We start from the raw sequence: 24,440 nt of genomic DNA, 5'->3' as shown, positions 1-24,440 counted from the left end.
AGCAGGTCCTCCACCCAGGCCCAGAGAAAAGCAGGGCCCTCATCACAGAAAGAGCACATGCACATCCACGACAAACTGCCCTACATGACCAAAGGAAGCAAGCGAAGTCCCACAAAGGCAAAAAAGGTCTGGAAAACAAGAGAGAGCTCCTATCTAGCTGGCAAGGGCAGGAGCTGCTCCAGTTCCTCTTCACCCTGGAGTGGCCACTTCTGAAAGAGCATGGAGGCAGCAAAAGGACCCTGTCATCAAACATGTTATTCTGGTAATGACAATCCTTTGACATTTTGTGGTGGCAGATATTTTCAGCATAGGATGTGAGAAAATTGTTACAAGTCTAGATATCAGCCACAGTCCAGATAAAATTATTCATCCTTATATCCCATTAAAATTAACAGGACAACATTAATTATAATGAGTCTTAACCAGTTAGATCCACAGAAAAACTCCCTGGGTGTTCAAGTACCTTACTGTGAAACTGTACTCTTTGCTAAATGATTAATTTACAGGAAGCCACTGTTTTAAGCATGTCTGATATGTGCGCAACCATACATGTGCACATCGCGCAGAACCTGCAAGTGACCCAAAAACGTCACAAAAAGGGGCGGGGGCAGAACGGGTGTGTGTGTGTGTTGTAGGCTTTTTCAATGATGTTTCAAATATACACAATTTCACTTAAACACCTAGTGCCTTGGAACACTCCTTGGGAGTTGCTTGTATTTAATATATCCCATACATTCAATGACTATACATATGATTTTTTCTTTAGCCAAAGAACATCCTGTTAGCTTTCAGGATTGAGATTACATTATACCCACTTTCTTCTAGCTTGCTAGAGGATCACAAAGAACAACCACACAGCACTTTGTTACCTGTCTTCCCCTTTCCCTCCGATCATTGGGCCTTTGTGGGTAATTCATTGGTCCACCTGGGCGTTGGTACTGATTTTGTTGGTACGGTTGTCCTTGCGAATGAGGCATGCGGTTCCATGCAAGAAGCGGAGTGGCCCCTGAATTTCTGAAGAAAAAACATGTATATCATATGTACAAGTTTTCTTACCATCTGTCTAAAAGCTATAGTAAGTGGCGTTGGATATGGCACACCTCAGCTTATTTACAGAAATATTAAGCACCTCTTAAGAACCAAGCTTACTGTTATATTACAACAATTTTGCTTCTTTCCTGGTAGTGGAACATTAAACAAAAACTAAACTAAAAACAAAACTTTCTGTTTGTCTTTTCACTCCCGTATGCTCACTGGGAACAAACCTAAGGATTTAAAAATCTTTGTCAAATTCAGATTCAGGTTTTAAAGATGTCCTGAAAGAATATGGTCCATTTGGTATTGCTGCCTCCCCAACCTGCCTCTTGCAGGGATTTGAAGGATAAAGGGAAAAAAATCACGTCAGCAAAATGTAACATTATCTCAAGAGTAAACAAACGCCAGAATGAGGCTTTATTTTGTGGACATCCAGGCTAATCTGGGAGTCCATTCTTTCTAGTTAATTGCAGGTTGCAAATGAATTCTTACTGCAGAGTAGTTTGAATCCAGGGTAAGGGCTTTAAGCGTTATCTCCCCCCATCCATTATTCTACTCAATATGTCAGAAGGTCTGATCAGGAGGAAACCTTTTCAAGTTCTATTGATGCCGTTTTCAATTGACCACAGTGACCTAGCAACGTAAGCACTAATTGGCATGGACCAACCAACATTTGGCATACTGTTTATATGGGAACACAAATGCAATGTCTTATTATCACCAAGAATGCCATCCCAGATTACCAACAAGTACTGTTTTAACTGTACCAGTATATAGCAAGAGGTCATATACACATGAATATATACAGGAAAATGTTGTTTGTTTTAGTTATAGTTAAGACTTAAGCTCTGTTACCCACAGGATTTCCTCTGTCTTAACCAAAAATTTAAAATCCATTTGAAAACAGACACATTTGAGCAAAATGATGTATCATTAGCAGGACCAAATAATATAAAATAGCTAAAATGTATCATCTGGCTAGTTACATGATCAATATCTTGGGGAAAGTACTGGAAATACCATTTCATGTACTTTGAGCAACAGTCATCAAGTGCCTAGTGCTGTTGTATAAGCCAGAGTTAACATTTCTCAAGAGTTCCTAGTGGAACTCTACCAAAGCTAGTAGGCTAGGATTCAAAGATGCACTTTTCTTGTTCTGCAAATCCAACAGAATTTTAGACTTGCTTCGCTTAAGCACCAGCAAACATCTATTGAAACTGCTGCTTTCATGGCTGCTACCTCCTACCAAGGTAGGAAGTCTATGTGAATGGAAGGCTATTCAGTAACTCCAGCCTCCAACCAATACATAGAAGTCAATTCCTAGGGGTTGTGGGAGCTTTGGCCCCCACAATAAAATATTTGAGGTGGCCAGGTCCCCGCAAAGTTGATGGGCATTCCCATTCAAATAGTGTGTGAGCACTGTGTCATGTAATCAATTTTGTGGGGTGGGGCTTTCCTGGGCCCCACAATATTTTATTCAAGTTGACACCCCTGCACCAATAAAGGTAAAGGTAAAGGGACCTCTGACCATTAGGTCCAGCCATGGCCGACTCTGGGGTTGCGGCGTTCATCTCGCTTTATTGGCTGAGGGAGCCGGCGTACAGCTTCCGGGTCATGTGGCCAGCATGACTAAGCCGCTTCTGGCGAACCAGAGCAGCGCACAGAAACGCTGTTTACCTTCCCGCCGGAGCAGTACCTATTTATCTACTTGCACTTTGACGTGCTTTCAAACTGCTAGGTTGGCAGAAGCTGGGACCGAGCAACGGGAGCTCACCCTGTCGCGGGGATTCAAACCACCGACCTTCTGATTGGCAAGTCCTAGGCTCTGTGGTTTAACCCACAGCACCACCTACATCCCTCCTGCACCAATATCCACCAGTAAAATAATAGGGCCCTTCTTCCCCTTGGGTTGCCACTTAGCAGAGGATAGCAGAGCACTGCTTTTGACAACCAGCACTCTTCATAAGTCACTAATGTGGTGAGAAGTCAGGGATTCCTGGTTGTCCACTATGAAATGGCTTATACTTTGAGATGAACCTGGCTATATGTGTGGTTTTTCTGGTGCATGAAAGATAAAAAAAAGTTTTTCTGCAACATTCTATAAGAATGGAACAACTGCCCGACTGGATTAAAAAAAGATCCCCCTAGCCCCAAATTCTGCTTCCAGCAGCAGCCAAGGAGATATTTTCAAGCACTTGAAGACAAAGCAAAATGGCGCTTGACCCCAATACCTAATTCTCACAGATGCAAGATTAAGCCATGAAAAGCTTCAACTTTCAAAATTAACCTAGCAAGTAAATCAGAAGTTGAAAAGATGAAATCCTATTTTACAGACAGGGATCCGTTCATGCAAATTACTTTGCCTGAAACAAAGAACCACCAATGTCTATTTATACCCCAACCTTTATTCCATCATGGAACTCAAGGCAGAATATATGAGATTCTCAGGCAGCCTCCCCCCCCCCCCAGTGATTGACCAGACTCAGACCTTCTGAACATGCCGTCCAGATCACCTGATACCAACACAGCATTGTGTGAAATTGATAATACAAAGAAAAATCAAGCTTTTGCATTCTTAGTCTCAGACAGCATCTCAGTGGTGGGGGGTAGAAATGTATTTCATCATACAAGCTCACAGGTAGTCAGGTCCTATAAAGAAATGAAATATCTGAAATGGGCCCAGCTGTTGTGACATTTGAGAATTATTTCCTCCTTGTAACAAGTGAAACAGTGGATGTATCTTCTAGCCCATCTTGATTAAACTTTGATAGGTCTGCCACAGTGAGATAAAATTGTTTCAGGGAGCCGATCAAGTTCATGATATAGCAAGCAGGTGGTCCTTTGAGAATACCGTATTTACATAAATGGTTCTTAAAGGCGGGGTGGAGGCTTCTCCAAAATGAATGATATAGTCCTCCTTGACCTCGCCATTGTGGTGAGCCCATCTTAACTGAAAAGCAGACCAGAATACCGACACAGGTTGCAGACATTAACTGTCCACCAAGATTAACTGGGCAAGTGCCAGGGGTGGGAGAGAAGGCAGCACTCCAGCCTTTTTGTAAAATATTGCAGGAATCTTAAATGTGTAATCTCCTTTTTAAAAATCTGACCTGCCTTCCCATTTAACTTGGAACAAGAACGACTACAGCTAAGCAAACTGCTTGCTTTTGGTCTCAGTTAAATGCAGGGGGGCTCAGAAAGGTTTATTTACTCTTGACAGGGGGGAGGGGTGTCATAATGAAAGCATAGCATATTATGCTGTACTTATGATTTAACTGATTTAATTTAATAGCAGTACAAAAATCGATGAAAGCACATTAATGAGTATTCTTGATTATGACTATAAAGAGACAAGTCACAATGTTCTTGAACTCTTTTTTTAAAAAAATGGCCTACAAATATAAGGAAAGTACTCTTGGAACTGTGATAGCAAAATTAGAAGGCGATTTACTCAATTTTTTGTTATTAGGTGTTCTCTTATAGCAAGGAACAATACATACAAAGAAAACATATGCTCAATTTAGCAACTATTTTATTTGTATTATCTTATTTTGCTCTACAGATATAACAGAATTATTCACAGATACACTTTCCAAACCCCAGGATATCTGGTTTTAAGGGCATACAATCAGCTTCTCAATGAAGGGAAACACATATAAAACATCCCTTATTATCAAACCATGTCACATTCTCTCTGTTCCATGGTACTTATTGGACTGCAGATTCCTTAATCCTCCTCAGAGTCCCTCCTGCATTTAATTCAGTTCAGTCTTAAGTAGTTAAAGAAACTGTTTTCAGTGGCAACTAATAACTACTGACCTACAGTGACACTGGCCTACAATAGACTTGTCAGGCCTGAAAAAGCTGCACCAAAGAAGCTGATTAGGACTTCAAGAGGTTTGTAGCAAGAATCAATGGCTGGTCTGTACTAATGCTGTGGTTCCTGCACAGTGATGATAAAAGTGGACCACCATTAGTTATGCCTCATTAAGCTCCACGACTCTCCTAAAAAGAAATTTGTTTAGCCTGTCCAAAACCTAATGCAATTTTAAGCTGTCTGTGTTGAAATTCATAGTGCTTCAAAGAGAGAGAGGCCAAAGAACCAAGAATGCTACAGCAGAAGCATCAACAGCAAAGTTAATTTTGAAGTTTCTGATTATTAAAGGAAAGGTCTTACAGAAACCATCCAAAGATGGCTTTAGAGAGATATTTAGAGAGATCTTTATAACAAAAATAACAGTTATAGAAATTCTAGGAGTTGGTTTCCATTGAGACACTAACATATATAATTAAAAGGAAATTTTTAACAAATACCTGTCAAATCTTTGTGGTGGGTGCTGAAAGAGAGGTGTAGGACCTTGCCAAGAGTCTTGGGGACCAATATCTGTGAAATTAAAGCAAAATAAAATATAAACACAGATGTAACATATCACAGTGAACCACAAATAGGTGTATTTTAAGACTTATTACAAAAACAAGTAGTTTTAAATCCTTACACAGATAAGAATTCTAGAACGTTTAATTTTAAGAATTATAAAGAACACAGTGACAAAAAGTTAGTATTTAGCAAAAGTTTTGGTAAAGGGAGAAAGCAAGCTGCCCCTCATATGATGTGTAAGAATGGCTTAATTTCAAAAATTCGATTGAAACACACTTTGGCATGGCAGCTGTGAGGGGAGAATTAACCTCTTTATTGTTGTCACTGATCAGTTAAAAGGCATATTGCCAGTTAAATTTAACTCCAGTAATATTATTAAAATCTCAGGTGGCCTTCTGTGACATGGAGAAATGTGAGATAACTTTCAACTGCAAAACAAAAACAACCACTCATTCTTAGAAAGACCACTTTAATATATTATCTTTTTAAACCCTTCCCTCCCAAAGCCCAACAACTGCAGCCCCATCAATTGAAATTTGCCCCCATGAAAATAAACCAAATCATTAATTGATTGGCAATCTCATTCTTTTTACTCAGAAGATAGCAAGAAAGGCCAACTTCCAGGCATGTTTGTTACCCATCACCAAGCTTTCCAGATGAGGCGGCTATAAATCTGAGAAACTAAGTACTTTTAGTATAATCTGTATTAGAAAGCTACACACTAGGTGAACTGTGGCTAAGGACACCAGGAACTGCAACCATCTGATGCTACTAAAAGACCACCCACTTACGTCTTTTCTTAGCTCAAAAGTACGACATACTACAAAGATGTACCAGCAACAACATCATTTAACAAGCCATGCAATTAAATGGCTTCTGTTCTTTTAAATAAATGGGCCAGTAAACAGAATGAAAGAAATATCTAATCAATAGATCCCTGGTGAGTTCAAAACACTTACATCATTTATCAATCAAAAGCTTCAGTTTCAGTGACATCTTTGATTATCCTCAATGATGTTTAAGTGCCACCTAATTATAACAGCTGGATTCAGAAGTTGTCCAATGGATTTACTATGACAGGACAGTAATGTCCCTGATAATGGGTTAATATTCAAGAACACCAGGGGCTAGCAATAATTTACTGGGATGCCCCACTGCCTTTGTGAATCCGAGCATTAAAAAAGGCATGGCTGGAAGGAAACCTGAGCCCCTCTCCAGGCACATTCAGACTGGATGGCTTATACTTTAATGGTCTGACCTGAACAAAAACCTTTTATGGTAGCAGCTGAATGAACTGTGTACAGTGCAGGCATGTCTGATTGACACCAATGTAACTTTGCTGGTGGAAATCCAGCCTAATTTTCAACACTGGCAATTCCTGCTTTGGCTGCTGTTGGAGCAGAGTAATTCATAGAGGCCAATGAGCAAAGCTTTTTGCACTATGTTCCTAACTGGTCAGGCTAAATTAGGGACATCCCTATACCAACCTCAACATGTAAATACATTTGTGGCCAGGATTTGAAGCCCTTAAGGTTTGAGATTCCTTATGCACTAACAATGTAAGATGGCACCATCATAAATTAATGAAACTAAGACAGTACAAATCTTGGATTTACTTTAGGAAGCAACTGCTATTGTAATGGTAGTTTAATCTTAAAAAACTCAAATATTCATGTGAGATGTACATATTAAATTCAAGTCTGTATCAAGTCTTATTAAATTATCTTAATATTGAACAGTCAGCCGGTTCTGAGAAATATACAACTTAAATGGTTTATAAAGGATCTGGCAACCTTTCCTATACAAAACCATTTCACATATCTTTATTACATTTCTGGAAAACTAGCAAAAAGCATACTACATGGGCAGGGACCCAGCTCACTTCATCTACTATTCCAATGGGCAGCGCTGGGATGGTATTTTTGAAGGGTCAAGGGAGAAGAAGCATTCTAGCCCCTCTCCATTCCATTATCCCCCACCACTTCTGCCTCACTCACAAAAAGAGGATAAAACTCAGGATTTCAAAAAGAATAACATAGAAGTGAAGTGCTAAATGAGAGTAAATAATAATCTGGATGCATTCTGATATCTGCTTTCATAATTGCTAAGAGCAGTTAGCTCAAAAACTACTGGTTTGGACACTTCTCTAACAGCGCTGACACTGTTATCCAAATATCGGTATAAACAGCAGAATTCCACACAAAGAGACAACACTGAAAATAGTTCTTCTTACTCAAGGTACACAGCACACACCTAAATACCGTAACAGAAAGAGTTGCAATGCCAAGTTTCTACCTTTCATCATGGCAATGTAAGAAAATAGGTAAGTGAGGAAACAGAAAAACAAGAGGTTGACATTTCAAAAAGGTACAGAAAATGAGAGAAATGACAGTTCATATTTCATTGGTCTTGAAAATGCAAGCAATTCCTAGAACCGATGCAACGATTTAAGTTGCCCTCTCCAGTAGCAACTGAAGTGATAACTTATGTAATCAGCATGGCAATCAAAGCCAAGACTTCATGTTTACTGATTGAAAATGCTCCCCGCTTTTTTCTTTTTGATTAGTGGAAAGTCAGCTAATTGACAAGTTTACTGACTGAAATGAAAACAATAAAATCAGACACTCTGACAGCAAAATCCAAGCCTGTATTCACATAGTACTAGCAGACTCCACTTGACTCCTGCAAGCTATCAGCATACAATTATTCATCAGCTGAAAATTGGCACATCAATGTGAAATCAGGGAACACCACTAACCCCCACAGCTAGCTCTGAGAGAGCTTAGATTGGATTGACTGTATTACCCTGCTATACTCTAATTTTCATTCACTTACAAAAAGATGTCCTGGAAAATAAAAAGCTTAGTATGCTAAGTTCACAAGTTAATGTTCTTAGAATATGATGAGATTTAAGGAAACAAAAGTGAAGTGGATTTGAATAATTTTATCACACAGATGGAGTAAGATCTTGACAAACCAATATATTGACAAATATCTTCACCCTTGTTTCTCAGACCAACACTCCTACCAAACGCAATAATACATGAACACATAATGATACTTATACAAGTGCTAACCAACCACAGTGCTAGAAATCCTGGAGTCCTGGCAGACCTACTAGTATGTAAAACTATGGTTGAGTGGTCAGGAGCAGGCCACGAAATGGAATGATTTCTCCTCATCTCCCTTTAGCAGGGTCTTTCTCTTGCTGACCATGGTTGTGGAAGACCAGAAGCTCAAATTCAGAAATCATCTTCAAAACTGGGTATAAAGGCAAGACCATAAACACTGGACAAAATCTCCCCTTTCTTTTTCCTCTACTACCACTCAGCTGGTTTTAGTCGTTTTTGTACAGTGGTGCCTCGCAAGACGAAACTAATCTGTTCCGCAAGTCTCCTGCGGTTTTTTCGTCTTGCGAAGCACGGCTATTAGCGGCTTAGCAGCTATTAGCGGCTTAGCGGCTTTAAGAAAAAGGAAACAAACTCGCAAGAACTCGCAAGATGTTTCGTCTTGCGAAGCCAGCCCATAGGGAAAATCGTCTAGCGAAGCGACGCAAAAAACGAAAAACCCTTTCGTCTTGCGCGTTTTTCGTTTTGAGAGGCATTCGTCTTGCGGGGCACCACTGTATTTATTACTGAGGTTTGATATCATTGTAATATCATTCAAAAACATTTTTCCTGCAATGCAGAAGTGAATTTATATTTATTAAATTTCCTACATAAATTAAGGCACCTGTCTTGTTATTTTTAAAAACTACCTAAATAGAGCAACCAAACTCAAACTCCTAGACATTTTTTGTATTTTCCCAAGTTTTCATGAGTAAGAAAAGGCATTTACAGTGGTACCTCTGGTTACGAACTTAATTCGTTCTAGAGGTCCATTCTTAACCTGAAACTGTTCTTAACCTGACGTACCACTTTAGCTAATGGGGCTTCCCGCTGCTGTGCGATTTCTGTTCTCATCCTGGGGCAAAGTTCTTAACCCGAGGTACTACTTCCAGGTTAGCGGAGTCTATAACCCGAAGTGTCTGTAACCCGAGGTGTTTGTAACCCGAGGTACCACTGTATAATGCTTTAGACACCCCATAACAGCACTCTAAAGTAGGCTTGTATGACTACCATCCTTGCTTTACAGAGGAGAGGGCCTGAGAAAGGGAGAGAGAGTCATTACGAAGGCTACAAGTGGGTGTGTTCTTCTTATAAAATCTGTACTGAGGAATTCCTGAATCATCCTCTTAGCCACTCACTACACCAGTTCTCAACTTGTACTGTGAGGACATGTTCAAACAATGATAAAAAGATGTACGATTGTGAAGGCCCAGCAACAATGACGTAGGACTGTGAAGTTTCAGTAACAGGAAGGTTAACTTAAACATAAGTACTAGATGGCAATAGCAAACCAAGTATCATATGCTTCCAACTGGCCAAATGATTAAATAGAACCTTGAGTTCCATTTTTAAAAATTAAAATAGAAAGAGGGGGAAAACTTACTTGAAAGCAATTTTGGAATCTGTTGTGGTCTTCCCAGCAGTGGTCTGTAAGTATTTCCCTGGTTGTAAGCTCCAGGGGGAGCAATATTGCTGTAAACTCCACTTCCAGAATGTCCTCTGCTTCTTGACATTGCATGACTGGAATACGGAAGGGAAGAGAAATGAAGGTATCCATGGAAAAAGGCATTGCACACATGGCAACAGTGATACATTTCACACCTGAACAATGGTAAATTCCTTCAACTCTAGGCAAGGCGAGACATGAATAGGTCGGCAAATCTTCTATGAATGATGGGATACACAGCCGACATTAGGCACATCCACCGCTGTACAAAGCAAGAGTTGTGTGCCCAGGGCATCTGTACATACACTGACTGATTTCTTCAATTCTTTCTTCTCCAGAAACAGTCAGAAAGAGCATTTAAGTTAGGTAAATGTTAAAAAGGTTAAGGTAAAGGATCCCTGGATAGTTAAGTTCAGTCAAAGATGGCTATGGGGTGTGGCACTCATCTCACTTTCAGACCAAGGGAGCTGGCCTTTGTCCATAGATAGCTTTCTAGGTCATGTGGCCAGCAGGATTAAACCGCTTCTGGCACAACGGGACACTCTGATGGAAGCCAGAGCACATGGAAACAGCATTTATCTTCCTGCTGCAGTGGTACCAATTTTCTACTTGCACTGGTGTGCTTTTGAACTGCTAGGTTGGCAGAAGCTGGGACAGAGCAACGGGAGCTCATCACTGTCAAGCAGAACGCACATAACAACGGCCCAGTAGCATTAACATCTGAAACAGTTCTCACTCTCTCTTCCATTGGCCCAACTTATGGAAAAACAGTAACATTTTAAAAAGTGGTGTCACTTAGGTGATTTATTCAATTATGATCACAACTGGACAACTGAACCAGATTCCTCAGAAAGCTGGGGGTTTTTCTCCCCTTGGCTTCTCCTAACAGTGCAGATCAGGGATTGCTTTGGGATGCTCAGACATCAGCCACTGTGGTTCTAAAGTTTGGTAGGCATTAAAAAGTCCCCTAGTCACTTGACATGGAAGGACACAATTTGTTCCAAGATAATACAAATATCAACAGTCTTTCAGAAGTTCACAGAACTTCCCCATCTGGAAACAAGACATTTAATTGCTGTCATTAGCAATTCCCTTAATCTAATTAAAATAAGAAGAATGTTGCATTTAACCTTAATCTACTCAACACATAATATATGCCTGGTTCAGTTTATTATTGTTGTTGTTTATGAAATTTGTATGTTGCCCTTCATCTATAGATCTCAGAGGGGTTCACAACACAAAAATACAAGGTAAAAAATTCAAAATACATAATAAAAACAAAAAGAACATAACAAACCAATAACCCCCCTTCTCTCCACCACAAACATGTTTAAAAGGGTATCAGATGTTAATCAGCCAAAGGCCTGATTGAAAAGGAATGTTTTCACCTGGTGCCTAAAGGTGTATAATGAAGGCGTCAGGCAAACCTCCCTGGGGAGAGCATTCCACAAAACAGGGAGCCACTGCAGAGAAGGCCTGCTGCCACCCTCCAGACCTCTCATGGAGGCACACAAAGAAAGGCCTCAGATGATGATTCCAGAATAATGTTAAATTACTTCATATGGAGAAAGGTGGTCCTTGAGCTACTGTGGTCCTGAGCCATTTAAGGCTTTATAGGACAAAACTAGCACTTTGAATTGGGCCTGGAAACTAATTGATAGCCAGTGCAGACAGGCCAAGGTCAGTGTAATATGTACAAACCATCTTGCCCTGGTGAGCAGCTTGGTTTACAAACTGTCTTCAGAGGCAGCCCTCTGCAGTCATCTAACCTAGAGGTTACCAGAGTACGGACAACAGTAGCTGGCCTATCCCTGTCCAGATAGAGGCGAAACTGGGCCACCAGCCAAAGCTGATGGAAGGCATACTTCACCAGATGCCACCTGAGCCTCAAGCAACAGCCAAACGTCCAGAGGAGTGTAACCTCCTCTGGTTAAGAGCAGGTCACCTCCCAGCCATCTGGTCTGAGGAACTGCCCACTCACAGGACCTCAGTCATATCTGCATTGAGCTTCAGTTTGTTGGCTCTCAGCCAGTTCATAACTGATGCAAGACAGCAGTCCAGCACATCCACTGCCCCACTTGCAGATGTAAAGGAGAAGTAGAGCTGTGTGTCATCAGCATAATGCTGAAAGCGTATTCCAAACCTCTGGATAACCCCACTCAGCAATTTCAAGTAATGTTAAATAGCATAGTGGGTAGAGATGTTAAATTCTCAAGAATAATCATTTGGAGAATATTCTTGATTAATGAGAATATTAGAGAATTTTCATTTAAAATAGGAGAATATTCATTTTAATGCATTGAAAATGATATAATTAGTTGATATACATGTTTATTCATGAGTAAGCTTGTTCAGATGGCAACCAAAAACCGTACAGATACTTTTATTCAATGGGGCAATGCAGTGAATTCACATTCTTTGATTTGGTAAAGGGGAACTGACAATCAGAGGACTGCAGAAAACTAGTTACTGGCACTAAGTAAAAATATAGAAACGCCAGCTGTTTAAATCAAGGCCACCTCACATGCTGTTTCATATAATTGTATAGGCCTAGGTACTTTAAGTGCCTAAAGCATTAAAGCTACTTTCTGTAAAAAAATCACAATGTATGGCCAAGGGTATAGAACTGCTAAGAATAAGGTCACACCAAAATAGGAAAAAAGGGTATTACATATAGTTTGAAACACATATGAATTCAAATGTTCATCAAATTAGATGAATAGCATTTTTAAAACAAAAAAACCCCCAAAACCCCAAAAATGTTTTCTGTAGCTCACATTTCAGAACTGCCAATGGTGAATAACACAATCCCTAGTAATGTAACTGGATCAAAAACAACCATTATTCATTACTTACACTGGCAATATCACAGCTTGACTTATTATTTACTAGATTTTTTAAAATGTGGGTTGTAAAACTGGTTCTTACATTAGAATTTACAGTTTGTGGAGAATATTTTCCAGAGAATTTTCTAGCAGAGAATATTCTCACCTCACATCACTAATAGGGGATAAAATTGAACCCTGTGGAACCCCACACTGAAGGCTCCACAGGGCCAAAGAATCACCCTCTGGAAACTACCATCCAAGTAGGATCGGAGCCACCGCAAAGTGGTGCCACCCACCCTTAACTCAGACAGCCACTCCAGAAGAATACCATGGTTGATGGTATTGAAAGCTGTTGAGAGGTTGAGGAGAATTAACAGGGACACATTTTCCCTGACTCTCTTCTGACAGATGTCATCATGCAGAACAACCAAATCAGTTTCTGTGCCAAAACCAAGGATGGTTTATTGAGTGGTTTCAGTTCCAGTTCCATGCCTTCCTCACTTAAAATTGAGTGCATAAAACTATATGAACAAAGGACATTAGATGAACAGTAGTTAAATCAGTTGCCTACCCCAAAGTTCTGAATGATGACTGGTCCAAGTGAACCTGCCTCCTGTCGCGGTTAAAGCCAAGCTGTGGCCTCCAAGGTCTGCCATCATTGTTAGTCTTCTCCCAGTCACCTGGCTTCAGAACTGGTGGAGGCTTTCTAAATAAAAAGACAAGGAAGTTTAATCTAATAGGCACTAGAGACACAGAGTTGCAAGACCTGAAGGCCATCAAGTTCAATTCTCTGAAGCAAGACATAGGACCACCCACAAAATCAATCTCACCCATTCTACATCCTGCAAGTGGTTCAGAAGAACTGGTAAGGGTAAACAGAAGGGTTACTTACTTTGCTCCAGATAACACCTCTGCCTTAAAAATAAAGTCTTCTTGGAATTGTGGGTCTTTAAAGTTGATACTAAGAATGAAAATATTTGAAACAATTATGAAGAATTAACACATTGCCTGTTATGTGACATCAAAGTTGGTAACTTATTTTCTCTCTTCAGAATACAGCAAGGATCAGTAGAGAGCAACTCAGGCCCAAAGATGAAATAAGAGCTCACCAGGCCTCTTGATTAGATCTGTTTTGAAATGGCCACAGCCACTTGTCACTCACATAATATCACAGGGTGTCATGGGAAGGACAGGAAAAGCCACTTACAGAGCGCTCTGAATTGTTCCTTTGCAACCCAGAGTTGCATTCAGTCATTTACGCCTGGCACTGAATACAAGAGCCACTGCTTTAAGGCAGGATGGGTTCCTCTTGAGAGCTCGGATTCTGCCCATATGACTTGCATTCAGTGCCAACTGTAAACTGGGGCTGTACAGGAGCAATTATGTGTACACTCTAAGCCAGGCTCCCCCAACCTGATTCCCACCCTTCCTGATGCTTTGGATTAAAATTCTCATCATCCCTGACCAATAGTCATACTGACTGGGGCTGATGAGAGTTGGAGTCCAACAACATCTGGTTGAGGAAGGCTTAAATTTGGTGCCAAGTGCAACCAGCACATCTTGGGGGCAGGATCATTTCCACCTGACATCATAATGGCCTGTCAAATGTGGTCTGTGAAAGGCTGGTCACTATTTGATAAGGCCAATCATGTGGTCCCCCAACACTTGTGTAGGCAAAATTCTCTCTTTTTCAGCCCTAGTCAGATGTATTTATTCATGCACTATGTGGATGACTCAGAAAAAGGAGTTAATTAAGACAGAGACCATCACTACTGCTAAGATAACAGCTGGGAGGAGTCAGTAGATCCCTCTGCAATAAGGAAAGGGAAACCAGCAGTTATATTCATAATCTGAATGCAGTTTAGAATAAAAAATATTTGATCCATCATTCTAAGGAAGGGCTCGTATTTTCCAAGATTTAGCAGCTTAGTTGCCTTCAAGCCCACATAAGCAAGAGCCTGAGAAATGAGGAAACGTCTAACTTCATTAATTTGGTTCCCTCTCCCTTTAATATATCCCACTAGTCTCAAGAGGAGAAGCCAACCAGGAACTGGTGAACACCTCAACTATTGGGGACTTCACATCATGACCTAGAGGAAGTCATTTTTGGGTAACTTCATTCATACACATTTTACCTTATTGCAGAATTATGTGTCAGGTCACGCAGCATGGGCACAGGAGAGTGCAATGTCCTAATGGATATGGAAAAATGGAACAACTATTCATTTAGAAGAAAAACTCTCTTGGCTGTAGACAAAAATGGAAAATGTATCTGATGTAAGCAGGCAATGGTCACTTACCGTATTTTTCGCCCTATGGGACGCACAGGCCCATAGGACGCACCTAGTTTTCAGGGGGGGAAATCAAGGGAAAAAAATGATCCCCCCCCCCGCAGCTCTGGGAGCAGAAGCCGCGCAGCCCCTTTAAAGAGCGCAGGGCTTCTGCGGGAGGTGGGGGAATTCCCCCACGCGCAACGCCTTCCCGCTGCCCCCCATCCTCTGGGGCTGGCAATGGGGGAAGCGCTACTTTCCCCCACCGCCAGCCTCAAAGAGCAGACTCCTGGCTTCAGCGGTAGCAACACAAAGCCTCCGGAGGACAGCATCGCTGAAGCCAAGGAGCCTGCATTCGCCCCATAGGACGCACACACATTTCCCCTTCATTTTTGGAGGGGGAAAAGTGCGTCTTATATGGCGAAAAATACAGTAATACCAAATGACATTTAGCTGACTGAAGGGATCAAATTCTTGACAAGAGAGCTGCACAAGTATTTTGCATGCTAAATATTTCTAAGACAAAAACCTCAAATAACAAGGCAGAAGCTAATAACAAGAATAACAAGAAGCTAAGGCAATATGCTTTAATCCAAGCTAAATGGTAAAGAAATGGGAAGGGCAGCATATTAACATTTCAAAATGACCACACGTAATATGTCATCAAACAGTACAGAAAGTTGAATAATCAATACTGCACTAATAGAATACAATATAGCAAAATTTAATCAAAATTGATTGTCCATTTTCAAAACCAAAAACATTGTAAATTTTGCCATGCTTACATCAGCTCATGTTAACCATCCCTTTGGTGTCCATAGCACTTCTCAGTGTTTTCAGACTCACCTTTAATCCCATCCCTCCTACTTTCTGTTAGCCTTTTATTCTCTTATTCTTCATTCTAGCCAATTTCCTCTACCAGATCTCCCTCCTCCTTTTTAAAACTTTAGCAAACCATCTTCAATTGGGGCATGACCCATCTATGCGTGTCTATTCAATAACTGAAAACTAGTGGCATGCATTAAGCAGCTTTTGATCTTCATTGTGAAGGAGGGAAATAAACTACAAGCTAATTTTATTTTGTCTGAAGAACATTGAACAAGGAGGGATTCTTAATCAGCAAATAAACCCTGCTGTAAGTTATACTTACTCATCAGGAAGAACTGGATTGTCATTCCTGGCTAATTTTCCTTGAATACCATGACACAGTTCAGGGGGAAGGCCTACTGCCTATTGGGGAATAATAAAATCCTGATCAGATGAGCCAGACAAGAATGAATTAAATGTAATATCCATTAGAACAAATTTGACGCACCTCTTTTTCACCAGACTTGTACTGTTCGAGAATGAAGTCATGAAGTTGATGCTGTTTCCCAACAAAAAGAACATCACCACCAAGACTATTTCTTCTGACTGAAAAAAGAAGGGGGTGGTAATTCTTCATTAAGAGCAACCTAATTAAGGAGTAATACTTACAAAACAGGCTCATGTTGCTTACTACTGGCACCATAAACTAAAAAAGTCCTCTCTAGATTTATCATTGATTTCACATTGTACAGGGATGTTTGCTTTGATGAGCACCCAAGTTTACTCTGAGTAATGGGGGAGAGGAGAGCATCCATTTGTTTTATACTAGTGCTTAATGTAACTGAACAACCTTCCATTGCTTTATCAGTGTACTAGTGTGGGACCACAATGAAGTTTCTGTCCATTTGGTACACACTTAACCATTTGCTTACAAGGTGTCATGCACCATGGGGAACAAGCCAGGAACTCTAGGAGTCTGGCACCAGATGTCTTTCTGAAAGTATTTATACACTGCCCTCTCATAAAACAGGGAGCACAGCAATGCAAAAACCTGTAAATGTACAAACCAATGTAAAGCTGTAGAAAACAGTAATTAAAATGATGGGATACTCAATAAAAATTTAAACAACTGCATAGGCCTTTGGGCAAATAATAATAAATGAATGGGGAAAAAAACCTTTAACCAAAAAGGCTCTCAGAGTAACTTAGGAAAAATCAGTTCTGAGGATGCCCCCCCCCCTCGGGTTCTTCTTCTACATCATAATTTTATTAATTTCATTATTTGTACCCTGCCCATCTGACTGGGTTGCCCCAGCCATTCTGTGCAGCATCCAACAGATATGAAAACATTAAAAAGCTGCCCTAATCAGGGCTGCCTTTAGATGACTTCTAAAAAGGCATGACACACAAGGAAGGAAGAATGAGAGGAAGGAAAAGCAAGCTCAAGCACAATTCTTGAATTTATAATCAATGTGAATGTGGTTCTGGTTGTCTTGCTCTATCATAACAGAGGCAGAAAGCAATAGTTCAACCCTTCTTAGCCTTTGGGTGGAGCATTTTGACATATTTGGTCAAAATAGGAGTCAGAATACTGCAAAAAGGGAGATTCAGCTTAAACTGTGAAACATCAGGACTAATGCAGAGGCTGCATGTTCATTCTATACGGGTTACTAAGGCTGAGCACTAAGGCTGAGAATGGTAACAGATCTTGGCACCTGAGATCAAAATAAAAGCAAACTGATTTATGGTGTGGAAAAGCAGATGCGGGTTTTATAGTAGGAAAAAGTAGCATTGCACAAAAGTACCACTGCCAAAAGCCTTGGTACTGTACTCAGAAAGATTCTTTAATCCTGCAACTCTTACTTTCTTCAGGGGTGAGGTCAGGATACACCTCTGCTAGAGCAGCTCTCAGACGGCGTTCGTCAACAAAAGGCAACAGTGCAACTCCTACAGAAAACAACTCATTAGAGTTCATATTTTCTTTTTAATAGTACAAAACGTAAGGTTACAAAATAGTACAAAAGGGTAGAAGAAACTTTGGCAAGATCAAGCCAAATTGTCCCCAAATCATAAAAAGATCCTTAATGGATCAGACCCTAGTCTTACCTAGTTCAACATCCTGTTCTTACAGTGGCTCACCAAATCAAGCCAAGCTAAGCATATGGTTTAGCTCTCTCACTGAAATTAGTGAGACTTAATGGTACAGGCAACCTCCTGTTTACGCGGGGGGTTACGTTCCAAGGCATACATGAAATCATGTATATATTCCTTATGGGCACAGTCACATTTCAACTCTCTTTAGTCAACAGAAATAAATGCTGCAAAAGTATAAAGCACAACCTAGTCAATAAACACACTCTTTAAAATGAAGACTAGAAGATTTAAAATTAGACTGTACCAACGAACTGTGTCAAAGTATACATGAATATATATAACTTTTCTTCAGTTCATTATGGTATTAGCTTTTAGTTTTTTGCTATTTCAGAACACTGAAGTTCTACATTCCAAGTTATAAAGGTTCTCAGAATCCTAATAAAATTACTGAAGAATGCAAGACCCCAAAAATTATTTTCAAGTATTTCTATCTGGCTTTCTGTTATAAAAGTAACTCAAAGCAGCTAAATAATTAAAATACTCCAAAACAAAATATGCTACATGAATAATGAATTATATTTTGTTTAATTTCAAGCCAAAATAATGTTATCTGATAACAGACACATAAATCATTTTGGCAAGTGGTTGCAAACATGACTTTACAGAATAAATTCTTTCTTGTTTTGTTGAAATGACTCCAAAGACATATTGATGAACAAGTATTAATTTTGTGATCTTAAATATTACCTTGCCAAGCATATTTCTTCCCATTCAAATCAATAGCAAAGTCTTCAGGGTAAAAATCAATTATACTTGATTCCTGTTTTTTCAAAAACAAGATCTTTACAGTGATTCAGAGATTTGTACAGTTACAGATGAAGAATTAGATTAATCTTGCACAAGCTTAGAGATCCTATTTAGTTATTATTGCATTTACATCCCCCCTTTTCTCCAAGGAGTGCAGGTGGTACACACAGACCATCCTGGTTTAATCCCAACAACCCCGTGAGGTAAATTAGGGTGAGAGGCCGTGACGGATCCAAAGTCACCCAATGAGCTTCATGGCCGAATGGGGGATTTGAACCCTGCTCTGCCAGGTCCTAGTCTGACACTCTAACCACTACACCACACTGACTCATCATCTTTTTTGATGAAGTGGTCTATAAAGTTTTCTGAATTAAAAATTATAATACATATAAGCTATTTCTTTTCTTCTTTTCAAACTCAGTACAGTGGTATCTTGGTTTACGAACTTAATCCATTCTGGAAGTCCGTTCTTAAACCAAAGCGTTCTTAAACCAAGCCGTGCTTTCCCATAGAAAGTAATGGAAACGGATTCATCCGTTCCAGACAATGAAAAGCAACCCTTGAAACAGCAATTTCACATGAATTTTACTATCTAACAAGGCCATTGATCCATAAAATGAAAACAATAATCAATGTACTATTCTATACTATACTATAAAATCCATTTCCACAGTCACACAATCAATCAATCAGCAGTTGAACTGGGATCCACACAGATCCCCCCCCCCCATGCTGCTGCGGGAAATGCTCCCTAGAGTGCGCGCCTGCCGCAGCGGCATGGGGGGGGGGGGAGATGGCTCTTGTCTTGGGAAACCTTTCCATGCACCTCCATCTCCCAAGCAGCTTGGCAGCAAAAAAAATTTCCCCTGCCCGGCCGGGCTGTGAGAGGAAGGCGCTCTGCTCATGCAATGGCGGCAGCTGTTCCCTGGGAACTACGCGGAGATGTGCTCGCAGCTGCCTTGGCTGACTGCCCCGGTAAGTCGGAGGGGGAGGAGGGAGCAAGTCCAGCCAGCCACCGTTCTGTGCACCTGGGAGTAAGCGCTGTGCAACTTCCCTCCGCCCAGCCAGCTGGACTCGCCTCCTCCTTGCCCTCCGACTACCGGGGCAGACGGCTAAGGCAGCTGCAAGCACGCCTCCGCATGGTTCCCGGGGAGCACCCATCGCCATTGTGCAAGCAGAGCGCCTTCCTCCCACAGCCCGGCCAGGCGGAGGGAACTTTTTCTTGCTGCCGAACTGCTTGGGAGACGGAGGTGCATGGAAAGGCTGCATGGTTTCCCAAGACAAGAGCCAGCTGGCTGGCAGGCGCACAGCTTCGCTCCCTTGCTGCTATGGGAAATGTCGTGATGACCCCCTTCTCCGCTGCCAGACAATGGTAGTGTGGCACTCAAAACGGAAGTGCACCTCCGCAGTATGTTCATATATCCCCCCCCCCCAAAAAAAAACACCACACAACCCGGAACACTCATTTCCGGGTTTAAAGTGGTTGCAACCCAAAAAGTTCATTGGCTAGGCTGTTCATAACCTGAGGTACCACTGTATGAAGAACAGGTCAAAATGAACAATACTTTGTTGACAATTTTCAAGCTCTGGTGCAATAACCACTTCTAAAGTTTGAAATTTCAAACTGCAAGTTCTGGACATTTTCTAAATGTTAACACTTCAGACAGTAGCCCTAATCTCTCTTGCCAGTTGTAGTTCTCATTGCTTATCTTGGGTACATGCTCCACAATGTGGCTTGATCAGAATTGGGACAGCTGGAGGGGCCATTTGAGGTCATCCTATCTCAGTGTTTCTCAAACTTAGGTCTCCCAGCGGTTGTTGGACTACAACTCCCATCATCCCTAGCTGGCAGGACCAGTGGTTAGGGATGATGGGAGTTGCAGTACAACAGCTGGAGGCCCCAGTTTGAGAAACACTGTCCTAGCTCTAACTGTTCCTCAGTTCACTACAGCTAGCAAAGAACAAATTGGGCTCCAACTGGAAGAGGTGTACCCTGGCCTCAAGTCAGTATGGTTTTCCAAGTTTCTGTCTCCAGTAAACAGAGTAAAACAGGCACATTATTCAGACAGATACTGAAGCTATTAATAGAATATCAAAACAAACATTTCAATTTTGAATAGATGAAAAGGTGAATAAACAAAAGCAAAATTCTTACCGGATCAGTCATAAGATTCCGCCAGGTTGGTGGGAGAAAGTTACCACTAGCTGCAGGAAAGACTCCCATAAGTTGTTCAAGAGGTCTGAACTGCCAAAAACAAAAGTCAACAGCAATAACTACTTTGATCACCCCCATAACAATATTAGTGACTTCCAAAGAATTATAAAGATGAACAGTAATCTTACCGGTTTGGTTCCTTTTTCAAAGTCTGAGGGCATGTCTGCAATTCCTTCAAAATCTGAAGCAAATGGCGCATAATGGAATGGATAATACCATTTCCAGGAGGCACACCCCTAGTTTGCAAAATGTAAGAAGAAACCAAGTCACAGCTAGAAGACCCAGTAACTCTTCTGTAGGGAGACAGGCAAGACTGAAAGCCATCTGGTGACTAATTCAGATCAATTTCTAAAGCAACATACGTATTTGCCAAAATATTGATTTTTTTTTTTTTTGGTACACCAACCTAAGATATGGGACCAATATACCAATTCAACAAATGAAACAGTGACCCCAAATCTCTTTTCCAGTGGCAATGTCATTTTACATTACTACTAACTCAGTTGCCACTGCTTTACATACTGAAAACTTCTTGCAATATACTGGCATACCAAACTTACTCACTGAAAAAGAAATCAAGTGATTGTAACATCTATAATACAATTCACCAACGGTCAGCAGCATGGGGCAGAACATTTTCCATAACAAAAACATTTCAGTTTCTATAAAAGCATTGCTTCTCAAAATTTACTTTTAGTAATGGATACCATATTAATTAAACTCAACAGATTCAAAATTCTAATTATCATTTTTCAGGAGTGTGTCAAGGAAGCATATGCCTATACAATTATATCTATATGCCTGCAGCACAACTGTATCTGTGTGGGGGTTATGTTCCAGAAATGGCAAAACTACATATACCCAAAACACCCTTGCGCCAACACCCACCCTTGCTATCCAGGCTCTGGGAAGCTCTCACAGGGCCGTCTGAGTTCCTGCAAGAGCCTCCCTGAGCCTGTAAGCAAGACAGAGAGCTTAAAAGCTATTTCTGCACTAGGAAAACCCACTGCAAAAGGAGCTTTTAAGCTCTTTGCTTTGTGTGCAATTAATTTGTGGGACTTCAACTAGCTTGCTTTCAACCGTGCATATGATGCCATGATTTTGTGTATATATATACACAGAGTGCTTTGCTGCCCAGTTGAGAAAACCAGATCCAGCATGTGGCCTGTCACATGCCTTGGGTCAATGACATAGAATTGTAGAGTCTGAAGGGACCTTGAGGGTCATGTAGTCCAACCGCCTGAAATGCACGAATCTCAACTAAATTATACATGACAGATGGTCACTCAACCTCTGCTTAAAAACCTCCAAAGGAGAGTCTATCATCTCTCATGTGAGTCTGTTCCACTGTGGAACAGCTCTTACTATACAGAAGTTCTTCCTAATGTTTAGCCAACGTCTCCTCTATGCACATTCTAGCTTGTCAATATCCTTCTTAACTTGTGGTGCACAGTATTCCGGGTTTGGTCTGACCAGGGTTTAAATGAGCAGGACTCTGACTTCCTTTGATTGGGACACCAGACTTCTGTTGATGAAGCCTAGATTAGCATTAGCTTCATTTGCTGCTGCATTACACTGCAGTCCAGGTTGTGGTTTTGAATAAGATCCTCCAGCTACAGTAAGGAGACTAGCAAAGATAGAAGAGGTAGAAGTCATCTAAAGAGCAAGAACAGCTGGCTTATAGGTTCTAGATAAAGCCAGGCTGAGTGCATTTCTGCTGAATCCTTCAGTCAGTAAACAGTTCAGACTTTTCAAGCTCACAGAATCCTGACTCACTGACTGTTGCAATTATAGCTGATAATAGTTTGCTTCCCGACAATCCTAATGCACTTTTACTTTTTGCAGCTAGTTTGCCAGAAGACTGTTTTGTTGTCGGAGTCATTGTTGAGCAGAAGGCAAAAGCCAGACAGAAAACTAACAGAGGCAAAAAGGCTTTATTTATTTATTGTGGAATCAAAAGCACTACAGAGAGATAGCTGTAATAAGCTGAAGAAGAAGAAGAAGAAGAAGAAGAAGAAGAAGAAGAAGAAGAAGAAGAAGAAGAAGAAGAAAAGGTAGGAACATTTTTTAAGAAGAGGAGATGCATACCAAAAAGAATAATGGGGAGAGGAACACAACTTCTATGCTGGAAAGGGTAGAAATGAACTGAGGAGCCACCAGCAGGAGAAAGGATAAAGGAAAAAAAAATCTAGACCACATCCTTGCTTTCTGGGTGGCTGGAAAAGGCACAACCCACAGTGGATGTCTCCCACACCAAACAAGAGGCAAGGTTGTGCAGGGAAGCAGGAGCCATGAGCCTCAGAAGAGGTTCAGCTCATTTATACTGCGTTAAACCATGGTGATGTCCCCATGAAAACATAGAACATGTTCCTTTTATATTAAGGAAGTTTGAAGTTACAAAAAACAATGGCATTAGATGTGATTTGAGAAATCATACAGACAAAAGTAACACTAAGTGCTAATTCAAAGCAAACACCAACAACTTCCAAAACACATGCCTGGATCTAAACCAAATCGACTACCTCAACATAACCCTATGGCAAAGAGAGAAGGCCAGGGTGTGAGGGCATCTTATTTAAATGTGGTTAATGTCTACTGGCTTTAACTAATCCAGAAGTTTCTGAATCTGCACAACAGACCTGTTTTATTTATCTTTATAATAACTATCCTTCATTATCTATTGTTAAACATTTCTTCAGACTCCAGTTGAATGAAACATTTCTGACCAGTACACACACACAATAGCAGAGCATTATAATTGTCCCAAATCTTAATTTAAACTTTTCAATACTCTTCTGTATAAAGATAACATAATAATTGCATAATAATAGGGTTAGACTGATCATTCGTGGTATCAGGTTTTTACCAAAATAAAGTTGCTGTAAAACGTCATTACAACACTACACCATGATTTGCTTTATTAAGCTTTAAAGAGCTCAATATAGCTAACAGAATTAAACCATTACAATACTTTTTAAAAAAGAAAAAAAGATGGCTACTAAAATCAATTTCATGAAGACAGCTTCAAGCAAGTAATGAAAATGTCACAGGGTCTCCTCTGTGTCTAAATATCCAGATTTACAATGAAAACCTGCTCCGGTCTTTGCATACTCCTCTGTCAATTCTATACCAGCAATGATGCTAGATGTACCTCTAATTATGCCATTGCTGAGTCTTATTACATTATTTGGGAGACAAGCAAATGAAGTTTTTTGAAATTATATACATTTTAATGAAAGATAGTAAGTACCTGATAATAGTACCGGAGAACCCAGCAAAGCCCTTCTACATAAGACTGTACAACTTTACGACGGAAATTTTTATCAGAGACATCAACATCAAATTTGTTCTTGTAGTAGCGCTGTTTCCAGCCAGCTTCCCATAACCTATACAACAATTCAAGCTTTGTTATTATTTTTTGTATAACATGACTTGAAATAACATACAATTCA

The 24,440-nt window shown here is 40.5% G+C and overlaps 2 protein-coding genes across 2 annotated transcripts in view; both read right to left on the bottom strand.

The window, feature by feature from the left end:
* KIZ (kizuna centrosomal protein) overlaps positions 1–24,440 on the bottom strand; it is a 165,632-nt gene that overhangs the window by 33,192 nt on the left and 108,000 nt on the right. The window lies entirely within an intron of this gene.
* Positions 1–24,440, bottom strand: part of XRN2 (5'-3' exoribonuclease 2) — a 55,695-nt gene that overhangs the window by 2,820 nt on the left and 28,435 nt on the right. Inside the window, exons 17-29 of the mRNA XM_083748590.1 lie at positions 24,239–24,374; positions 21,117–21,224; positions 20,929–21,018; positions 18,714–18,786; positions 17,736–17,819; positions 16,381–16,478; positions 16,216–16,295; positions 14,931–14,987; positions 13,688–13,756; positions 13,367–13,501; positions 9,905–10,041; positions 5,350–5,419; positions 870–1,014 (exon numbers count right to left, since the gene is read on the bottom strand). Coding sequence (XP_083604716.1) covers positions 870–1,014; positions 5,350–5,419; positions 9,905–10,041; positions 13,367–13,501; positions 13,688–13,756; positions 14,931–14,987; positions 16,216–16,295; positions 16,381–16,478; positions 17,736–17,819; positions 18,714–18,786; positions 20,929–21,018; positions 21,117–21,224; positions 24,239–24,374 — 1,282 coding nt within the window. The remainder of the gene's footprint in view (positions 1–869; positions 1,015–5,349; positions 5,420–9,904; positions 10,042–13,366; positions 13,502–13,687; positions 13,757–14,930; positions 14,988–16,215; positions 16,296–16,380; positions 16,479–17,735; positions 17,820–18,713; positions 18,787–20,928; positions 21,019–21,116; positions 21,225–24,238; positions 24,375–24,440) is intronic.

Source organism: Podarcis gaigeae, assembly GCF_964106915.1.
Source record: "Podarcis gaigeae genome assembly, chromosome: 7".
NCBI classification, from domain to species: Eukaryota; Metazoa; Chordata; class Lepidosauria; order Squamata; family Lacertidae; genus Podarcis; species Podarcis gaigeae.
This window is presented reverse-complemented; position numbering and strand designations above follow the sequence as displayed.